Genomic DNA, 22,110 nt, shown 5'->3' on the forward strand with positions numbered 1-22,110 from the left:
CCAGCACACCAGCAACACACCTATGTGTGCCTCTCCCAGCTCACAGTAACTGCCCCCAGGTAACCATTACACTGTTTTTAGTAATATTTTTCTTTTTAATTTTTAGTCGTACTACCAGTGTATTTACTATTAACTGATACAAGTATTTTGGCTTGTTTTTGAACTTGATATAATTGATTCATATTATAGGTATTCTTTCATAAGAGCTTTCCTTCCCCTTCCTTTTCCTTACTTTTTTCTTTTTCCTTTCTTATTTTCTCCTTTCTTTTCTTTCCCTTTAGCTTTTTCCTTTCCCATCCCATTCCTTTTTCTCCTCCCTTTCCCTCATGGCTCACTGCAGCCCCGAATTCCCAGGCTCAAGCAGTCCTCCTACCTCAGCCTTTCAAGTAGCTGGAACTGCAGGTGTGTACCCTCATGTCTGGCTAATGTTTTTATTTTTCCTAAAGATAGGGTCTTTTTCCTTGCCTTTCCCTTTTTTCTACCCCTCCCCTCCCCTCCCTTTCCCTCCCCTCCCCTCCCTTCCCCTCCCCCTCCACCTCCTCCCCTTTCCCTTCCCCTTCTTTCTTCTCCCTTTCCCATTTCTGCTTCCTTCCCCTTCCCCTTTCCCCTTCCCCATTCCTCCTTTCCCATCCTCATTCCTCCTTCCCCATTCCTCCTTTCCCTTTCCACTTCCTCCTTTCCCTTCCCCCTTCCTCCTTTCCCATCCCCATTCTTTCTTCCCCATTCCTCCTTCCCCATTCCTCTTTCACCTTCCCCTTCTCCCTTCCCCATTCCCCATTCCTCCTTCCCCTTCCCCTCCCCTTCCTCCATTCCTTTTTCCCCTTCCCTTTTGTTTCCCCTTTCTTCTTTCCATTCCCCCTGTCTTCCCCCCTCCCTTCCCCTTTCCTCTTTCCCCTTCTCCTTTTCCCTTTCTCCTTCCCCTTCCCTTTTCTCCTTCCCCCTTTCTCCTTCTGCTTCCCCTTTCCCCTTTTCCTTCCCTTTCCCTTTTCCTCTTTCCCCTTTCCTTTTCCCCTTTCCCCTCCCCCTTCCTTTTTCTTCTTTCTCTTCTCCCTTCCCTTCCCCCTTCCCCTTTCCCCTTCTCCCCTTCCCTTTTCTCTTTCTTTATCCCCTTTTTCCTTCCCCTTCCCCTTCCTCTTTCCCCTTTCCCCTTTGCTCTTCCCTTTTCTCTTTCCCCTTTTCCCTTCCCCTTCCCTTTCCCTTTCTTTTCTTCTTCAGGATCTCACTCTGCTACCCAGGATGGCGTGCAGTGGCAAGCCTCAATCTACTAGGCTCCAGTGATCCTCCCACCTCTGCTTCCTTGTAGCTGGGACTACAGCTACATGTCACCATGCTCAGCTAATATTTTTACTTTTCATTTTGGAGATATGGGATCTCTGTGTTGCCCACGCTAGTCTCAAACTCCTGGGCTCAAGTGATCCCTCCTGCCTCAGCCTCCCAAAGTGCAGGGATTATAGGTGTGAGCCACCATACCTGGTCCATAAGAGTCTTTTGCTCAATATTGTGTTTATGAAATTCACCCATTTTGTTCTGTGTAGTGTTCATTTACATTATTATATAGAATTCTGTTCTTTAAATACACTGTGTTTGACCCATTGTGTTGTTTTCAGTTTGGAGCTGGCATAAACCCACTGCTGTGAATACTTTGTATGTGAACACCTTGAATCTATCCCTCCTTGAGCACTTACAGGGAATGTGTCTGGTGCACACACTCAGGAATGGGAATGCTGTTTGCAGGGTATTCACATCTTCAGTAATACTGGTAATACCAGACTATTTTATTTATTTATTTATTTTTGAGATGGAGTTTCACTCTTGTTGCCCAGGCTGGAGTGCAATGGCGCCATCTCGGCTTGCTGCAACTTCTGCCTCCTGGGTTCAAGCAATTCTTCTGCCTCCCAGGTTCAAGTGATTCTCCTGCCTCAGCCTCCCGAGTAGTTGGGATTACAGGTGTGCACCATGACACCCAGCTAATTTTGTATTTTTAATAGAGACGGGGTTTCTCTGTGTTGGTTAGGCTGGTCTCGAACTCCCGACCTCAGGTGATCGCCCACCTTGGCCTCCCAAAGTGCTGAAATTACAGGCAGGAGCCACTGTGCCCAGCCAGTACCAAACTATTTTCTAGGGTGGTTGCATTCTTACTGAAGCAGGAAAGGCAAGACACAAACCTCTAGAACACTGAACTGAGGAAGGAAGTGGCTTTTTATTTCTCGTAGCTCCCGGCCGGGCGTGGTGGCTCACGCCTGTGTTCCAGAGGTTTGTGTCTCGCCACTCCTGCTTCATTACAACTTTTAATGATTATGTTTCTGTAAAAATTGTGTAAGTGGAAAATATCTTCCCTAATGTATCTCCAATCTCTAACATTATTTCAAATGATTTAAAAAACAAAACAAACCAAAATGCTTTTTTTACCTCTCTAGTCCCGATGGTGAATTTTACCTGTGTTGGTAGAAAGTAGGAGTCAGATAACACAAAATAAACTGTAGTGAAAATAACTGGAGTTAGAAGGTAGAATATTTAATTGGGGACAAGAGAAGGAGAAACCACAGCACAGGGGCCTTGTGTATAATATTAATAATATTAATAGCTTTTTAATGAAGATTTAGTGGTTGATTAATCCATGGGTATCTAACATACCTGCTACACCATCCTGTCCGTAAGTTGAACTTTCCAAGCAAGTTCTGGGGTTCCTCCTTTGCATTAGAACTGGATCGTATGGAACCTAGAGTGGGAAACATCTTATGTGTTTCATCACTGGCATCTAGAACCCTAGAAGGTCATTAATTCAATTAGACACTTGTATTCTTTGGTTTAAGATTGTAATATACTAAAAGTAGGAGTGGATTTTTTACTGATTTACAGGAATGTTCTGCAAATAAGCTGTAATTATCAGAAACAGGTTTGGGCCAGTCTGTGGAGGTCAGTATTGTTTATTCTTTTTTTTTTTTTTTTGAGATGGAGTCTTGTTCTGTTGCCAGGCTGGAGCGCAGTGGCATGATCTCAGCTTACTGCAACCTCTGCCTCCTACGTTCAAGCAATTCTCCTGCCTTAGCCTCCTGAGTAACTGGGATTATGGGCATGTGCAACCGCACCCAGCTAATTTTTGTATTTTTAGTAGAGACGGTTGCACCATATTGGCCAGGCTGGTCTCAAACTCCTGACCTCGTGATCTGCCCATCTGCGCCTCCCAAAGTGCTGAGGTTACAGGCGTGAGCCACCACGCCCAGCCAGCATTATTTATTCTTAATGAAAACACCCAGGATCGCCCTTGGGCCGGTGTTATAGTGTTCAGGCTAAAAAGCATAATGACAAGCTGAGTTGTATTTACTTTCAATCTGTTATTGAAAGACTTTATATGAATAGTTGCTTTTTAACCAGCTTAACTCATTTTTAAAATTGAGGGAAGATCTACATGCCATTAAATTTACCAGTTTTACCTTTTTTTTTTTCTTGTTTTTGGAGATGGAGTCTCACTCTGTCACCCAGACTGAAATACAGTGGTGTGATTATGGGTCGCTGCAGCCTTGAGTTCCTGGGCTCAAGCAGTCTTCCCACCTCGGCCTTGCAAGTAGTTGGGACTACAGGTGTACACCTTCATGTCTGGCTAATTTTTTAAATTTTTTGTAAAGATGGGGTCTTGCTGTATTGTCCAGGCTGGTCTCAAACTCCTAGGTTCAAGCCATCCTCCCGCCTCAGCCTCCCAATGTGTTGGGATTATGGGTGGGAGCCACTGTGCCCAGCCCATTTTTACCATTTTTTTTTTTAAGTATACAATTCGGTGGCATTCAAGTACATTCACTTTTTTTTTTTTTTTAACTATCATTTGCCTCCAGAACTCTTTACATCCTACAAAACTGAAACTCTATGCCCATTAAACACTAACACTTCATTTCCCTCCACTCAGCCCCTGGCACCCACCCTTTTACTTACTGTTTCTGTGAATCCTACTACTATCTACTCTTGGTTCTTCATATCACTGGAGTCATACAGTATTTGTCTTTTTGTAACTGGCTTGTTTCATGTAGCATAATGTTCTCAGAGTTCGTCCATTTGGTAGCATGTATCAGAATTACTCTCCTTTTTAAGGCTGAATAGTATTTCACTGTGTGTTTATGTGTGTATGTGTGTGTGTGTGTGTGTGTGTGTACACATACACATACCACATTTTGTTTACATGTTCATTGGTGGACATCTGGGTTGTTGCCAGGTGTGGTGGCTTATACCTGCAATTCCAGTCCTTTGGGAGGCTGAGCTGGGAGGATTGCTTGAGCTCAGGAGTTCGAGACCAGCCTGGTAATATAGTAAGACCCTGGCTGTACCAAAAATTTAAAAAAAAAGTAGTTGAGCCTGGTAGCATGTACCTGTAGTTCCAGCAACTTGGGAGTATAACTTGAGCGTAGGAGTTCAAGGCTGTGGTGAGTTTTGATCATGTTACTGCACACCAGCCTGAGTGACAGATGAAACTCTGTCTTAAAAAAAAAACAAAAAACTCATTTATGTTGGTTTCACCTTTTGGCTACTGCGAATCATGCTGCTATGAACACTGGCATACAAACATCTGTTCAAGTTTCTGCTTTCAATTTGATAGTTGCTTTTTAATCTTTTACCAGCCCCCCTTACTAGTGTTGATTTGATAATATTCTTATCATTCCTTAGAAACTTAAATCAATTTAGTTACCATTACCATTTTCTCATCTTTAGAGAAAATAAGGCAGAAAGAAGGAAAGTGAAATGCCTGACACCAACTCATTTTTGTTAATGGTATTGATCAAATTGGCACCAGCCTTTCAGTAGTTCGGATGCTATGATTGTTCTTTTTTTTGTTTTTAGGTTTTTATATCCATTATGCGTTTTGAGTCATAATAAAGTGGCATTTAAAAAAACTGCCATGTTTGTCTAGCATATATGGCATTTTATGATTCTAAAGATATTTTTTAAGTTTGGTTAAAAACCTTAATAGTATATATAAAATGAAACACCTTGCTTTTACTGTGGAAATTTAACCTATGTACCATATATATATATATATATATTTTTTTTTTTTTTTTTTTTTTTTTGAGACGGAGTTTCGCTCTTGTTACCCAGGCTGGAGCGCAATGGTGCGATCTCGGCTCACCACAACCTCCGCCTCCTGGGTTCAGGCAATTCTCCTGCTTCAGCCTCCTGAGAAGCTGGGATTACAGGCACTTGCCACTGTGCCCAGCTAATTTTTTGTATTTTTAGTAGAGATGGGGTTTCACCATGTTGACCAGAATGTTCTCGATCGCTTGACCTCGTGATCCACCCGCCTCGGCCTCCCAAAGTGCTGGGATTACAGGCTTGAGCCACCGCACCTGGCCTGTACCTTAATATAAATAGTTATTTAAGATTTACATTAGCCTGGGCACAGTAGCTCATGCCTTTAATCCCAGTACTTTGGGAGGCTGAGGTGGGCAGATCACTTGAGCCCGGGAGTTTTCGAGACTCACCTGGACAACACTGGGAAACCCTGTCTCTACAAAAAATACAAAAAGTTAGCTGGGCATGGTGGTGTGCGCCTGTAGTCCCAGCTACTCAAGAAGCTGAGGTGGAAGGATTGCTGGAGCCTGGTTCAATGGAGGTTGCAGTCAGCCGAGATTGCGCCATTGCACTACGATCTGTGTGAGAGTGAGAGCCCCTATCAAAGTAAAGAAAGAGGAACGATAGATAGATTTACATTTTAGGGAGTTAGTATATGTCTGTGATTTTTGAACTTTTTGGTTTCAGGGCTCCTTTATATTCATAAAAATTATTGAAGTTCCAAAGGAACTTTTGTTTTTGTGGTTATCTATTACTGTTTACCATATTGGAAATTAAAATTGGCCCGGTGGCTGACACCTGTAATCCCAGCACTTCGGTAGGCCAAGCAGGGGTGGGTCACTTGAGCCCCAGAGTTCGAGACCACCCTGGCTAACATGGAGAAACCCCATCTCTACACACAATACAAAAGTTAACTAGTTGTGGTGGTGTGCACCTGTTGTCCCAGCTAAGCAGGAGGCTGAGGTGGGAGGATTTTTTTGAGCCTACGAAGTCCAGGCTGCAGTGAGCTATGATTGCACCACTGTGTCTCAAAAAAATAAAACTGATAAATTAAAAAATATTCCCTAATTTATTAAAAAATATAAACCCATTAAATGTTAGAAGTTATATATTTTTGTGAAAACACCTGCTTTTTCTAAAACTAAAACATTTAATAATAGTGTATTGTTTTATATTTGGCAGCAGTATCTAATGTCTGGCTTACTTTAAGATGACTAGGTTCTCATATTTGCTTCTACATTTAATCTGTTGCAATATGTTGTTTTGTTAAAGTATATGAAGAAAATTCAGCCTCACACACGTATATAATTGGAAAAGAAAGGAGTATTTTAATAGTCTTCAGATAATCATGGATATTTTTCTTTGATAACTACACCAAAATTCAACAAGTGGTAGTTTCTCTAAGGTTAGTTGCAATAAGAATTTGAATGAAATATATCAGTGAATGTTTTGTCCTTGGTTACGTTAAAATTTATTTGTTTTCCTTCCACCTTTTTTTTTTTTTTTTTTGAGATGGAGTCTCAGTCAGGAGTGCAGTGGTGCAATCTTGGCTAACTGCAACCTCTGCCTCCTGGGTTCAGTTGATTCTTCTGCCTTAGCCTCCCAAGTAGCTGGGACTGCAGGCACCCGCCACCAAGCCCAGCTAATTTTTGTGTTTTTAGAACAGATGGGGTTTCACCATGTTGGCCAGGCTGGTCTCGAACTCCTGACCTCAAGTGATCCCCACCCACCTTGGCCTCCAAAGTCATGCACCTTAAATGGATCTTTTACTCAAGTATAATTTCTATCATCTTCATTGGTCATTTGGAAAATATTTGTTTACCAAGTATGTGAGTCTTCCAAATATTGATAGACAATGAAATATGAGACAAAAAATAAAAAATTCATGTTGATTAACATCACCCCCAGTTACATAGGGAGGTAGCAAGCTCATGTTAACAGGTGCTGGTTTATCTGCATTTAACTTGAAAGCTCAGGTTTTTTTTTTTTTTTTTTTTCTGAGACGTAGTTTCGCTTTTGTTACCCAGGCTGGAGTGCAGTGGCGTGATCTCGGCTCACCGCAACCTCTGCCTCCTCGGTTCAGGCAATTCTCCTGCCTCAGCCTCCTGAGTAGCTGGGATTACAGGCACTCGCCACCATGCCCAGCTAATTTTTTGTATTTTTAGTTGAGATGGGGTTTCACCATGTTGGCCAGGATGGTCTTGATCTCTTGACCTCATGATCCACCCGCCTCGGCCTCCCAAAGTGCTGGGATTACAGGTGTGATCCCACCGCGCCTGGCCCTGAAAGCTCAGTTTTTATTTTCGACAACAAATTCTGTCAGTTGTTTTCCTTAAAGTGGGAGCCTTACTTTATTTATGTTCAAGAAAATGTCTGCCAGTATCCAAGCTGGAACAACCATAATTTGTCATTCATTCTTTTTAGTAAACTTGGTGTGTTAGCCCATTTGCATTACTCTAAGGAATACCTGAGACTGGATAATTTATAAAGATAATAATTTTAATTGACTCATGGCTCTGTAAAGCCTGCAGAGCCATGAGTCAATTAAAACTATTTTCTTCATAAATTATCCAGTCTGCCACAGGTTATTTATTTATTTATAAATAAACGGATATTTATAATTTATTTCTTTATAAATTATCCATTACCTTCTGCCATGTTAGTAAGCTTCCTGAGGCCTCACCAGAATTTGCTTCTGCTACTAACGTGGCAGAAGGTGATGAGAAACTAGTGTGTCACATGGCTAGAGGAGGAGCAGCAAGAGAGGTGGGAGGTGCTACCCTCTTTTTTTTTTGAGATGGAATTTTGCTCTTTCACCTAGGCTGGAGTGCAGTGGTGCGGTCTCAGCTCACAGCAAGCTCTGCCTTCCAGTTTCAAGCGATTCTCCTGCTTTAGCCTCCTGAGTAACTGGGATTACAGGTGCCTGCCACCAAGCCTGGCTAATTTTTGTTTTTAGTAGAGATGGGGTTTCACCATGTTGGCCAGGTTGGTCTCGAACATCTGGTGCTACACTCTTTTCAACAACCGGAAATCGTGAGAGTTCACTCACTATCAGAAGACAGCAAGACATTCATGAGGGGCTGCCCCTATGATTCAGACACCTCCCAATAGGCCCCACGTATAACATGAGGGGTTATATTTCAACATGAGATTTGGAGGGGCCAAACATTCAAACTGTGTCACGTGGTATTCCGTGAAAAGAGCACGCAGTTCATTTTTCAACTTAAATTGTGTAACACATGCTTTTTCCTGGGATTACCATGGTGCTTCAGTAGTCCACAGAAGTACTTTGTGTACTTACTATTTTGGGGCACAAGGGTATTAAAAGCCATGTACTCAAGGGCTGATATTTAATAAAATTAATAATTTTAACTGCTGTATCAAGGAACTTCTTAAGTGAAAGGGGCTTTTTTTTTTTAATCTATGACTACTGGTACAATTGGTACATCTACTTTGATTAGTGTTAAAGACCTTGCAATTTGACCCACTGTTGCCTTTGCACCATGGATATAAATGTGAACACAGAGAAGAAGGCAAATTGTGTCTTAGTATTATGATGAAAATAGGTTCTTTTGCTGGGACTTGATGCTATAGGCCAGTAGTTCTCAAAGCCTGGTTCCCTGACCAGCAGCATCTCTTGGGACCTTGTTAGAAATGCAGTCACCTGGGCCCTCCCTAGCCCTGCAGTGTCCAGGTCCTTTGGCGGGTGGGGCTGGGCTGCTTCAGCTAGCTCCAGGGGACTGAGAGGGTCACTGCTAAATTTCAGAAAGATCACTCTGCCTTCTGGAAGGAGGGTGGGATGAGGAAGTTAGGGACAGAATGTTCTAGTGTTTATAGAGGATGTGATGTGGCCAGGACTTTAGGCAGTAGGATGAAGATGGAATGGATTTGCTAGAGATAGATTGTCTAGAACTTCATTGCTGATAGACTACTTAAAAGCTTACAAAACAGCTGTGCTTTGCTCTGAGACCTGCCAGCCATCAGGGATGGACGAATTTTAAAGGTTCTTACTTTGCTTTGTGTCTTGAGGGAATATCTTTTATTAATAGTGAAAAAATCAATCCAGATAACTTGCTTGAGTCATTTCAGTCTCCTTTTTGAGGATGCCTGCTTAAACACTGACCATGGTCTCTGGAGGTCTCACATTCAGGGTTCAGAGTTTTAGAAAGGACAGTTCTAAAGTGGAAGAATGGCAGTAATGATTTCATTCAGATATGCCCAGCTACTGACACATTTAATACCACAATTCCTGGCAGTCAGAACTTTCATATGTTGTGTGTTGTCTTGAAGTAGATGAGGTGTATCCTATGACTATTGGATTTTACCGTTCAGTGCAGTCAGTAGTTCCATTTGATGTAAGTGTAAAGATGGGTCTCTCATTTCAGTTTCAGCAGTTATTCTTAAAATTTTATTTTTCAGTGTTTTAAAGTTTTTTTATATCTTTTTTTTTTTTTAACAGATTTATAAGACTCCAGGGCCTTCCAGACATGAATAATCTGATGGTTCCTGAAATGACTGGGAGAACAGACGCTTCGTATGCCAGTTGAAGAGTGTGTGTCTATGTGCACTTAAAACCTTCTTTCTGTACTTACGCATTCATATAGGAAGACAGGCTCATTCTTGTGCACACTTGAGAGTTTTACAACTGATTAAAATTAATTTAAGAATCAGATGGAGCAACTTGACACCACTGGGCTCAGGAGCCTGGGGAGGAAAATACATCACTAATGGCCAATTTTCCATATGGTCTGCACGGGTAAGAAAGTCTGCAAAAAGAAGAAAAAAAATTTGCACAGATTAAGCCACAAAAATACCTCTCCAGCTTAAAGAAGGAACTAAGTGAGGAGGTGACCGAGGAAGGAGCGTGATTTCAAACACTGCAGTGGGTCACACAGTGCTTGTCGCACTTTATTTTTCTGTGGGTTTAGTGATTTGGACAGATTAAAATTCTGGACTGAAAAGTAACTTCTACTGTGGTTATGGCTAGAGGAAAGCAAGTTTGAGTGTGATGGGACAAGTTTGAATAATGAACTGATTCCTTTACCTATTTTAATTAACTGTATTTGAGAAATTTTAATTTATTATTTTCCTTTTTTTTCTGCATCTATAGGATAATATTGTAAAATAGCAATTGAAACCAATAATTATGAAATAAATACCAAGGAAAATCCAAGCAAAGCTTTATTTTCCTTGGACTAGTGGTGTGGTATTTGGAGACAGTCTCTGAATGTGAACAGGAAAGCACCCATCAGCAAAACACCATCACTCTCTAGGGAAACAGTTGGGGGAATCTGACTCTGGCTTCTGCTTTTGTTTTAAGGGATTATCTTCCCTGTCAAGTCCAAGAAGACTTGCATATGAGAAGATGACCTGATGGACTTATTCTAAGATTAGCTTTTTTCATCAAGATGGAAAAAGATCTTTAGAAACAGAAAAGCGGGGTGCTAACCAGGGGAGCGAGAGGGGAGACTAGCAAAAGAAAATCTTTCAGTGTGGCTCTATTTTGTCAGCAAGAGAATCCAAGACACATCCAAGGCAAACACTGGTACCACTGTAAGAGTGGTGGAACATTCTGCTTCTTGGGTGAAGGGGCCTTCTTTCAGCCTCTATGGCACTGAGGGGTGCGCTGGCTGGTGGAGGAGCAGTCCGATGGAGCCCTGCGTTCCCTGGGGACACAGGGCCAAGCTTTGAGGTAGAAAGTTTCTGGTTCTGAAACAACAGGGAGAGAGTCTGTTTTTCTTCCTAAAATTTGGACTGTTGTCTGCACAAACTCTGGTCTGTTTTGCACGGTTTGTGTGCCTTTTTTTCCCTTTATGCAATCTTTTTCAGCTTTAGCAGCAGAAATTTGTCTAGTTCAGAAAACATGCCAGAGGGTGGCTTCAGAAGGAAGATGATCCTGTGTATTCTGTCCCTGCATCCGAACTTTGAAGAGAAAAATTTGAGCTAGAGGGATTCTTAAAGCCTTAAGTTACTTGAAATCTATGTATTTGCAACTCTTTGTCTCTGGAATCATATTACACTAAACTGGAATCTCAGGCTGAATGAAAATAACCAAGTGGAGTAAAAAGGAGACAGTTTCTTTATCACCACTTAAATAACGATGCTCTTTCTCCAAAGGATCAGCATGTTCTTCCTCTGAGAACTTGAAAATAAAAATGGACCCCATGTTTTTTTAAGCATTACCTTTTCTTAGAAGACTGCCATCATCTTTTATAGAGGAATTTTTTCACTATGCATTTGGTGGATCTTTGTAAATACTGACCTTCTAATTAGATTCAGGTCAGTCTTAATTAAAGGGGGAAAAAAGCAACACAAGCCAACCACAAAAATGAAATAAATATACCAATGAAAGAAATTGGTTTAAATTTCACAGCATTAGCATTACTTTTTAAGTAAAACAGTTCATTGAAGAAAGTATGTATGCAGCGGTGGAACATGGGCCTGTGCTTTGCAGCGACTCCAACATCCTGTGTTTGTCCTGGAAGGGGCGTGTCCCCAAGAGTGAAAAGGAGAAGCCTGTGTGCAGGAGGCGCTACTACGAGGAGGGCTGGCTGGCTACAGGCAACGGACGAGGAGTGGTTGGGGTGACTTTCACCTCTAGCCACTGTCGCAGGGACAGGAGTACTCCGCAGAGGATAAATTTTAACCTCCGGGGCCACAATAGCGAGGTGAGCCATGGTTTTGTTTCACGTTTTGGTCACTTGCAGTGGTGTTTTTGAGCCCCTTGTGGACTTAAAACTTCCTTCATTTCAGTTTCATAGATTTGCTACTAAGTGAGACTTCTCATGCTGTGAGTTCTGTCTCTTATGCTCTGGCAGAAAAGATGCTGAGATGGACACAGTTCACAGTAGCCCTCCCCCTCTCAAGTGGGCCAGTTGTCCCTGGCACCTCTGCTCTCCTCTCCCTGCATGAGAGTTGCCACTGCCTCTCTCAAAGGGTCCAGGCAGAGGGCAGACGCCCAGTAGTAGGGATGCTAGAGCGGTTTCTCACCAGGGTGGGGGCTTAAATGATATGCTCCTAACCAACTTCTCATGCTCCAAGTCTGCATGGCAAAGAGTTACCCCACCCCTGATGTAAGACTGACAGTGTGAAGAATGAAAACCTTGCACAGTTAACATTTACGTTTCTTTGGTGATGGCTTAACACTTGGCTTGTATTTTTTGTACTTGGAGGTAAAAGAAGTAGTTAATGGACAAAAACCGTAGTTTTTCACATGTATAGGGTATATAATATTGAGTTATTATGCTGTGTCTGTGTACATATAGATTCCTCCTGGACTTCTAAATTATAAGCAGTGAGATTATTTATGAAATTCATGCAACCAGCATTTATTGAGCAATACTTAGGCATTGTGTTTTAAAAAGAGCGTGATTGATAATTTCTTGCAAAGTTACACTTGTATAGCACCTTCACAATATTCATGTTTTTTTTTTTTTTTGAGACGGAGTTTCGCTCTTGTTACCCAGGCTGGAGTGCAATGGCACGATCTCGGCTCACCGCAACCTCTGCCTCCTGGGCTCAGGCAATTCTTCTGCCTCAGCCTCCTGAATATTCATGTTTTACTTTTCATTAGCTTATTGGGGTATTTGTAAAATGAGGAATCCATGATTATTTCAGGCATCTTAAACATCATTAAATGGTTATTGAATAGCTATTGTGAAGGAGCAGGAATATTTCTGAAGTATAGGTCTTAGTTCATTTGTGCTACTATAACAAAATATAGACAGGGTGGCATATAAACAGTAGAAATTTATTTCTCTCAGTTTGGGAGACTGAAAGTCCCAAGATCAAGGGGCCAGTATGGTAGGGTTTTTGATTTCTTCTTGGTGGAAAGAGGATGAGCATCTCTCTGAGGCCTCTTTTATGAGGCCACTAATCTCATTCATGAGGGCTCCATTCTCATGACTGAATCACCTCCTGTAAAGACCCTACCTCTTACTGCCATTGCCTAGGGAGATTCACCATACAAATTTTGGGGGCACACAGACATTCAGATTATAGCAATATAAACCTTCAGTAAAGTGTGCTAAGCTTTACTCTTCAATGATTATTTTTATATGCAGTCATCCATGTAAGCTCTGACAAGATCAAATACAGAGCATTTCCACCACCAGTTACAGGTACTTGGTGCCCCTTCCCAGATTTACATCCTGTCTTAGTCCATTCCTGCTGCTAAAACAAAATGTCTTAGACTGGGTGATCTGTAAACAACAGAAATTTTATCTCACAGTTCTGAAGACTGAGAAGCCCAAGATCAGAACGTCAGCAGGTTCATTGTCTGGTGAGGGCTCTCTGCTCCATAAATGGCACCTTGTTCCTGTGTCCTCACATGGTGGAAGAGGCAAGGGAGCTTCCTTGGGCCTATTTGATAAGGGTAGGAATCCCATTTATGAGGGCAGAGCCCTCATGACCTGATCACCTCCCAAAGGCCCCATCTCTTGATACCACCACAATGGGGATTAGGTTTCAACATTGAATTTTGTGGGGATGCAAACATTCAGATCCTAGCACACCCCTACTGAGAAGTAACTCCTACTCTGACTTCTGTCACTGCTTCATGGAAATGGAATCCTTCATTACATACTCTCTGTGTCTGGCTTCTTTCACTCAACATGGTATCTGTGAGATTCATTCTTGTTAACATATATTATTAATTTGTTCTTTGTAATTGATGTTAATTTTCCACTGAAGGCCGATACCTGATTTTTTTGTTCTCCTGTTCCTGGGTATTTGGATTGCTTCCAGTTTTTGGCTGTTATGACTAATGCTGCTATGAACATTTGTGTGCATGTCTTTGTATGGGCCTGTGCATTGAGAAGGTGGAATTTCTAAATCATAGTGTTGCATATGTTTAGGTTTAGTAGAAATTGCCAGTTTTCCAAAGTGATTGTACCATTCACACCTCATCATCAATGTATGAAAGTTTTAGTTATAAGTCCAAGAGTATTTTGAGATTCATTTTTCCACTGAGTTTAATTTATTAAGAAGCTTCTTTTGAATTTGAACTTTTTCTATTAAAAAACAGTGGTTTTATGTAAGAAATTATGTTTTACAAATACTTAATATATTGGGCATATACATGCAGGCATGTACACATTACCCGCCCCCCCATAACACATATCTGCCGCTTTGAAATGGATACGCTTAAAAAATTTTTTTTATTCATATGTAATAAATTACCCCAGACTTGGTGGCTTAAAACATTACCCATTTCTAGTTTCACAGTTCTGTAGTTCTGAAGCCCTGTTATGGTCTGTCTGGGGTGTCTGCTTAGGTTTCCCAAGCTGGGAAACGTGGTTGGTACCAGCCAGAACTACTAGCTCCTCTGAGGCTCTGGGCCTTCTTCTAAGTTCATTCAGGTTGTTGGCAGAAATCAGGCCCTTGTGGTTGTAGGACTGAGGCCCTCAGGTCTTAGAGGCCCTCACTAGTCCCAGCCATGTGGCCCTCTCCACAGCATGCAGTTTGCTTTTTCAAGGCCAGAAGGAGAGTATCTGCTGTAGCTTCAAATCTTTCTGACTTTCCATGTCTAAAAAGTGGCTCCCCTGAGCAGGCCGTGTTCACTTCCACTCCTGGGGAGGAGATTACACTGGGCATGCACACCAGGGTGTGGTTTTAGAATTCTGCCTACCACGCAAGAGAGGATTATAATTCACAGACAGTGGTCTATCTCACTGTTGAAACTATTTTGCGTGATTTTTTTCATGTTGCATTTTTACTTTTAGTAAATTTCTGTTCTTCATATTAGAATCTGTTCCATTTAGCTGGGGATGGTGGCTCATTCTTGTAATCCCAGCACTTTGGGAAGCCGGGGTGGGAAGATTGCTTGAGCTTAGGAATGCAAGAACAGCCTGGTTAACATAGTGAGACCCTGTCTCTGCTCTCCCCCCTGTCCCCACCAACCCCGCAAAAAAAGAATATGTGCTGTTTACTGAATGCCTGCCAAGAAGAGTGACCATCTCTGCTGGTTTTCCAGGATGTGGGACCGTTGGTGTTGATACTTGGAAAATCTCAGGCAAACTGACATGGTCATCCTACTGCCCAGTGCCCAACGTGGTTTCAGGCATCTTCCAACTTAATTACCTCATGTGGTTCACAGTAGACTCATGGGAAGATATCATTATTTCCGTTTTATAGGGAAGAATACTCAGGCTTTAAAGATGTTAAATAACATGCCTAAATTCCTGCAGCTTGTATGGAAGAGAACCGAAATCTAGGGGTTTAACATTTTGTTAAAACTTATTTTCTTAAAACTTGTGTTAAATACAAGTCCTCAATCCCTTATCCTCAATTGTTGAATTTTTTTTTTTTTTTTAATTTTTGGGACAGAGCTTCACTCTTTTTCCCAGACTCGTGTGCAGTGGGACGATCCCTGCTCACTGAAGCCTCTGCTTCCTGGGTTTGAGTGATCCCCCCACCTCAGCCTCCCAAGTAGGTGGGACTACAGGCACATGCCCCAGTGTTCAGCTAATCAGAGGAGTTTTTTTTTTTTTTTTTTTTTTTATTGTAGAGACAGAGTTTTGCCATGTTGCCCAGGCTGGTCTCAAACTCTTGGGCTTAAGTGATCTGCCCACCTCAGCCTCCCACAGTGCTGGGATTATAGGCAAGAGCCACTGTGCCCAGCTCACAATTGTTAAATCTAAGGGCTCTGAAAATAGCAAGTTTTTTTGTATAATTGATTTATTGGCAAAAACTGACCTGGACTGATGTGAAGCTGTTGATTGTTATTATCCCATCACGTCAGCTGCAGAAATACTGTGTTTTATTATGGGGGCTGCTCAGACCTGTAGGTGGCATTAGATTGATGGGAACTCCTCTTGTAGGACTTTTCTAAGGTTTACAAAATTTTAATTCAAAATACTTGTCTGTGAGGAATTTGAATCAGGGATTGTGAACTCGTGTCTTCATTTAAGGGAATCATCAAAATAAACCTTGGGTTTTATTTAATTTGTTTTTCATTTCCAGGAAGGCTGACATTTAATTAATATCTGTCCATTACTTAATTACCTTATCTTTACTCCCTTCTACCACAAGAAGCAAAAAAAATCTTGCGTCCCCACTGGCCATGCCTTAAGAACATTGCTGGAAGAACTGTTGCAAGATTTTATTTCTGGCCATGGAACATGACTAAATTGAAGGTGTCGGATGTAGTAGTGGTCTGCTAATTTCACAACTGAGTTAAAAAGGAAAAAAATCTGAATGAAAGATAATTTATTTCACCCTCAGCTAGTATGTAAAATCTGTTTTATATTATGTATTTAACAAATCTTCCTAACAGTTTTGGAATTATAAATTTATTCAGTTAGATAAATTGAATCTGAAATTAAATACAGTGATAAGTGTTTGTGTGTGGTCTTCAAGACTAGTTTGCCTTTCTTACATCATGTATTCTGTTGTTAGAAATTTGTGATAAAATGGTATCAGCTATATTTGCTGGAGTGAAACATATAGTAGAGGAATTCTTAACTTGTAATGAATAGTTTCATATTTGGTAAATATGTTAATGGTTCTAATCAGATGGTCAAAATATGTTCTCCCCCTCAATCCTAAAAGCACCTTTCATAAAGAACCACTACCACAAAAGGTGATCAACCAAACCAACTTTTCCCAAAGTAACTTTCTATGGTATTTGGGGACAGAAACAGAGTAATCCTTTTGCCATTATCTCTTTTGAAACCTTTGATAGCAGTGTTATAGAAGAGGAATAGATGTGTGCTTACCTACTGAAACTCCAAGGGGGTGTCTTCGTGGCTGGCTGAGAAGTGATTCTTTCTTAGCATCACTTTGTCCTTTTACGGTGAAGGTAATTCAAGAAAGATGAGTTTTTTGTTTTACAAGAGTCCCCAATAGGTAGGCAGGTATGTCAGGCCAAATGACTGTGTTCTATAATGATTATTTCAGAAAGTGATTACTTGAGAATGTTTTTATTCTATAAAACAATTTCTTGTAGATATTGTAGATGTCATGCAAATTAGTCAAGGTTAGTACTGATTGTCATTTAACCCGATTTTTTTTTTTTTTTGAGATGGGGTCTCACTCTGTCACCCAATCTGGAGTGCAGTGGTACAAGTTCAGCTCACTGCAACCTCTGCCTCCCGGGGTCAAGCCTTTCTCCTGCCTCAGCCCTCCAGAGGAGCTGTGACTACAGGTGCCCACCACCACACCCAGCTAATTTTTGTATTTTTAGTAGAGATGGGGTTTTGCCACGTTGGCCAGACTGGTCTCGAACTCCTGACCTCAGGTAATCCACTTGCCTCAGCCTACCAAAGTGCTGGGATTACAGGCATGAGCCACCGTGCCTGGCCAACAGGATTTTTTTTTGACTTAATAAGCAGGCAGTCATGTGTATTTGCAGGACTTCATTTCATTATAAGGACGTATCCACGATAGCAATGGTTTCGCCTGAATTCTTGGATTGGTTACACCTTCTCTGAGATGCTTTATCTGACCCTGCCCCTTGTCCCTTCTGTACACTGAAGAAACTTCTCTGGTTGCACTGATAATGCTTTATTGTAGTTATCTGCTTGCCTTGTTTGGTAAGACTTACTGAAAGATCAGCGTACCCTGTCAGTCTTAACTTTCTTACCTCCTATTGTTTAGAATATCAATTATTTATTTTAAAAAAATTCCTTTAACTCTTTAGGCCACTTCAGTGTGCTTTCTTTCCTTGTTCTGCTGAAATGATCTTCTCAGTGACTACACGTTGCTAAACTCATAGGTTTTTGGCATTTTGTTTTTAAACTGCACTTGATGTCTCAGTAGCATCAGTAGAATTGAGATGTCTTCTCTCACTTTCCAGGATACCAGGCTCTCTTGGTTTTCCTGTTACAGTTCTGGCCTCTGCTTTCCATTCTTCTTTGCTGGCTCTGCCTTTTTTCTTTTTCTTTTCTTTCTTTCTTTTTTTTTTTTTTTTGACTCATTTTTAAATGTTAGAAGGCACCAGGCATGTATATTTTTCCATATTTCCTCTCTGTGTTGGCTTTAAATCTACCTACATGCTGATGACTCCAAATGTCTATGTCTATCTGCCATCTCCTTCTAGTTTCAGACTTCATTCTCCAACTTGATATATGAGATACAAAAGTGGACACCAATCAGGGCTCACAGACTATAGGTCACCCAGACAGAACTCAGTTCCTCCCTGCCCCTTGAACCCCCAGATTAGTTCCATGCACTGTTTCCCCATTTTAGTAGTTGGCCAAAGTCTAGGCAGTTAGTCAAGCTCACAACTCAGGAATCTCCCTGCACTTTCCTTGTCCCCAAATCTTGTTATTAGCAAGACGTCGTCCCACTGTATCTGACTTCCAGATAATATCTGAAATCTGCTCTTTTGTCTTCCTTCACCACCAAGCCTAGCACAAACCTCCTCATGAATCTCTTGACTTAAACTCTACCATTTTCCCATTGTGGAGGACTCTGCTTAACAATGTATATTGAGTTTTTTTAAGTGTTTTTAAAATACTGTAAACAATTTATTTCTAAGGTATCTTTTTTTTCGTAAAAACGCTGTATGACACATCTTAATTCCAGGAAGAATGAGAATTTCTAGATTGTAAGGATGGTCTCCCTTGCAGTTGAAAAGACCATCCTTTGTCTGATTTACCACCCTCTGTTGAAGAAGCTCCAGAGCCACTGGGGACTGGCAAGCCAGGTTTTATGTCCACCTTACTGTGCATTGTGATGACCATCTTTCTTAACATTTGGAGAGATTAGAAAACCATCTGATTTTAAAACATTTATACAGTATTTCACTTACTTAACGGTCTGTACAACAGTTCTAGTGAGAAAAGTTGACTCATTTTTGGATTAAAGCCAGCAAAAACTCACTGCAGCTCTTTTATCTCTCTTATAAATTCTACACGGAAAGTGACTTGTAGTGGATTTGTGATGACCAGCTAGAGTATTATAATGGTGGATTTAATGGAGGGCTGTTTTCTTTCCTTTAGTGATGGCCTGTTCTTTTCTCCTTTCTGTTTCTGTTTTTCCATATCTTAATTCCAAGAAGTTCTAGCTTTACCTGTCCAAGTCATTCAAGTCATTAGTTTACTCAAGTCAGTAGTAAATTGAAAATAATAGTTCTGTTCTATCAGAGTTGTAGAATCTGAGATATTATGTTTTTGGAAGGGCTGTGAAAATGGTAGAAGTGCCATGTATGTAAGTGATGAAATATTAAAGTACTTTATACCCTTTGTACTTAGGTATATTCATTCTTACTTTCCAGTCCTCACAATACCACTTAGTACCTGGAAATTCAATTACTGTTCTGACTCATGAGACCAGAAACAGTGTTTGTTGATTTTTGTTTCTCAGTTTAGATTTGAAAACATGCATTAGCCGGCATTTACTGCATCTCTGTTGTGTGCCAGGTGCTCTGGGGGCGGGGTGGGGGCGGGCAAGAGAAATCCCAGCCTGCACCTCATGGAATCTACAGTCTAGCATGAAGGCGAAGTATGTAATTCACCTTCCTCTATTTGCATTTCCATTAGGAAGAGAAATGCAAAGCTTTGAATTGTTCGAAGAATGAAGAATGAAGCTTCCTAGAGATTTTGTGGTAAAGATGACCTTTGAGCAGGGCCCTGAGAAATACTTATGATTTAGATAGTACTTTTCTTAGTGATGCAAGATGAAGCCACGTTTTTGAGAGAGATGAAGGACACTTCATTCCCCTGCCCCAATCTAAGCATGTGACTGTACTCAGCTCATCAGATGCTGTTGGAACCTGGCTGACAAGGACAAAGACCTATGCATTTTCTCCTGCCCTGGAACAAAATTGCCCTTGTTGGACAGGCAGTGATGTTCCTTGCACCTTTTGATTATACTGTGAAATGTTTGTGGTTTGTAATGGGGATTTTATCCATCTGAGCATGCTACACCTTTTATTAATTTCCATGGCAGATGGTTTCCAAAGCAGGGCGCTGCCTTGATACTTTGACTTATGCAAGTGCTCAGATATGATTGTTTCTGTGCTTAATGTATTCTGCTTGTGGTTGTAGTTAAATTTGAAAAGTTATATAATCGTGTTCGTGACCTGAGTTAGAGATAATTTATTAGTGACTCAGCATTAATGACTCACTTTATGCCATTCTTCTGGTAAAGCAATGTTTCTGTTTATGTGAGCATATTTTAGTATGCTAGGTGACCACATCTGCTTTCCTTCCTTCCTAAGTAGGTATTCCGTTACAGGAGGTCTGCCCCACTCCCGGAGGTGCATTGAATCCAGAGAGGGTGTAGTTGGAGAAGAGCCCTTGTTGGGATCATCTGTAGGTGGTAATAGGAGCTGAGAAGCTCAGGGCTACATTATTGTTAAATGTTTGTGGCTTCAGTGATATGCATGGCAGAGTTCATGTAATGTAATGTTTTAGATATGAATTGTAAAACCACAACCCCTCAGGCTTTTCTATACAGTAAGTCCTCAATATTGTTGATAGGTTCTTGGAAACTGCAACTTTAAGCAAAATGACACATGGTATGTAGTGTATATGTAGGATCTTTACTCTTGTTTATATCAATTAGCTTAAGGTAAAATTATTTTCATTATGCAGGTCGTTCTTAAAGTTCAGCTGCTAAGAACCTATCCATGAAGTTAAGTGAGGACTTACTTTGTTTTTTTCAGATAAATTTACTGCATTGAGCGAAATGAATAATGGAAACTTACCTAGTTTTTTACCCTGGAAAGGAATTTAAACCGATAAAATGCATTATTAGAATTTGGTGGGTGATCCACTTTCATCTGCCAACTATATTACTAAGGATTTCCTGAGTGGGAACACTGAAAGAAAGGATCTGTATAGGGGACTGCAAGGGTAGAGCAGTGTATGAATGAAGTCAAGTAAGTATTTAAAAAATATTCTTACATTCCCTGAATATAGCCATAGTTAACTTCATCGTCCTGGTTAATCTGTCTTCTTTTTTTAGACTTAAGCCTGAAGAAATGGGTGGCAGATGTACTGCAGAGCGCTGTAGTAGGTCAGAGGATGAAGCACTGAGGACCAGTGTGGTCAGGGAGGCTTCCTGCGGGAGTCAGGGAATGAGCTGGACCTTAACATTCATTTTGGTTCCATAAATATTTGAGAGCCTGCTCTAAGCTGGACGATGTTGGGCTTTGGCTCTACAGTGATGAAAAAGGCACTGTTCCTGCCCAGATGGATAGCATGTCATGTGTGTCAGAGGGTGGATATCATTTGCATGGATATAATGTCACTGCTGATGACAGTTGCTGCATATATATGCCCGTAATTTGTGTGTGTGTTATGTTCATTATTTAGCCCTCATAACAACTCTTTACAGCTTTGTATTAATATCCCTGCTATATAGTGGAGGAAGCTGAGATTCTGAGGTGTTAAGAAAATTGTTTGAGGTTGCAGAGCTACATGATGGCAGACCTGAGATTTGAATTGATGTCTGTGTGTTTTTAAATCTCTAAGACACTGCTTCAGAAAGGTGAAGGTAAGAAGCACCCTTAAACAGAGTTATGAATATGACTGTGGTGTGTGTTTTGGACATGGAAGAGTTTGGTGAGGTGTTGGAGAGTAGTGGAAAGCAAAGCTGGTTGGGCAGGGGGGACCAGACATACATAGTCATGGTAATAAATGATAGTAATAAATGTTTGTGGCATGAAGGGCCGGGTGTGGTGGCTCATGCCTGAAATCCCAGCATTTTGGGAGGCCTAGATCGAGATTATCCTGGCTAACACTGGGAAACCCCATCTCTACTAAAAATACAAAAAATTATCCAGGTGTGGTGGCACGCACCTGTAGTCCCAGCTATGGGAGGCTGAGGCAGGAGAATTGCTTGAACTCAGGAGGCAGAGGTTGCAGTGAGCTGAGATCACACCACTGCACTCCAGCCTGGGTGACAGAGTGAGATTCCATCTCAAAAAACAAAAAAAGTTTGTGGCACGAAAGAAGACAGTGCTTTTGGTTTCGGTTGTATTCCAACATCGTAAGAAGACTCTCATATTCAAATAGAATTGTTGAAAAATCAAATGTGAGTATTAAAATTACCATTCAGTTCAGTGCATTTATTCACCAATGTGGATAATTGAGAGTTGACAGCACT

General features: G+C 41.1%; 1 protein-coding gene across 12 annotated transcripts in view; it reads left to right on the plus strand.

Moving 5' to 3' along the window:
* The window catches only part of TULP4 (TUB like protein 4), a 278,355-nt gene that overhangs the window by 59,112 nt on the left and 197,133 nt on the right, over positions 1-22,110 (plus strand). For 6 of the 12 annotated variants that reach the window (XM_078370392.1, XM_078370390.1, XM_035297062.3 and 3 more), the window contains exon 2: positions 9,515-11,723. The exons of 3 other annotated variants lie outside the window; for them this stretch is intronic. Coding sequence is in view for 5 of the 9 variants with exons in the window: in XM_078370390.1 (XP_078226516.1) it covers positions 11,472-11,723 (252 nt within the window). In the remaining 4 variants the exon portion in view is untranslated. Of the gene's footprint in view, positions 1-9,514; positions 11,724-22,110 lie in introns of those variants that run through there. 3 more of the 12 variants (XM_078370389.1, XM_035297061.3, XM_078370394.1) reach the window with 1 other exon arrangement.

The sequence above is a fragment of the Callithrix jacchus genome, chromosome 4 (assembly GCF_049354715.1).
Source record: "Callithrix jacchus isolate 240 chromosome 4, calJac240_pri, whole genome shotgun sequence".
Lineage (NCBI taxonomy): Eukaryota > Metazoa > Chordata > Mammalia > Primates > Cebidae > Callithrix > Callithrix jacchus.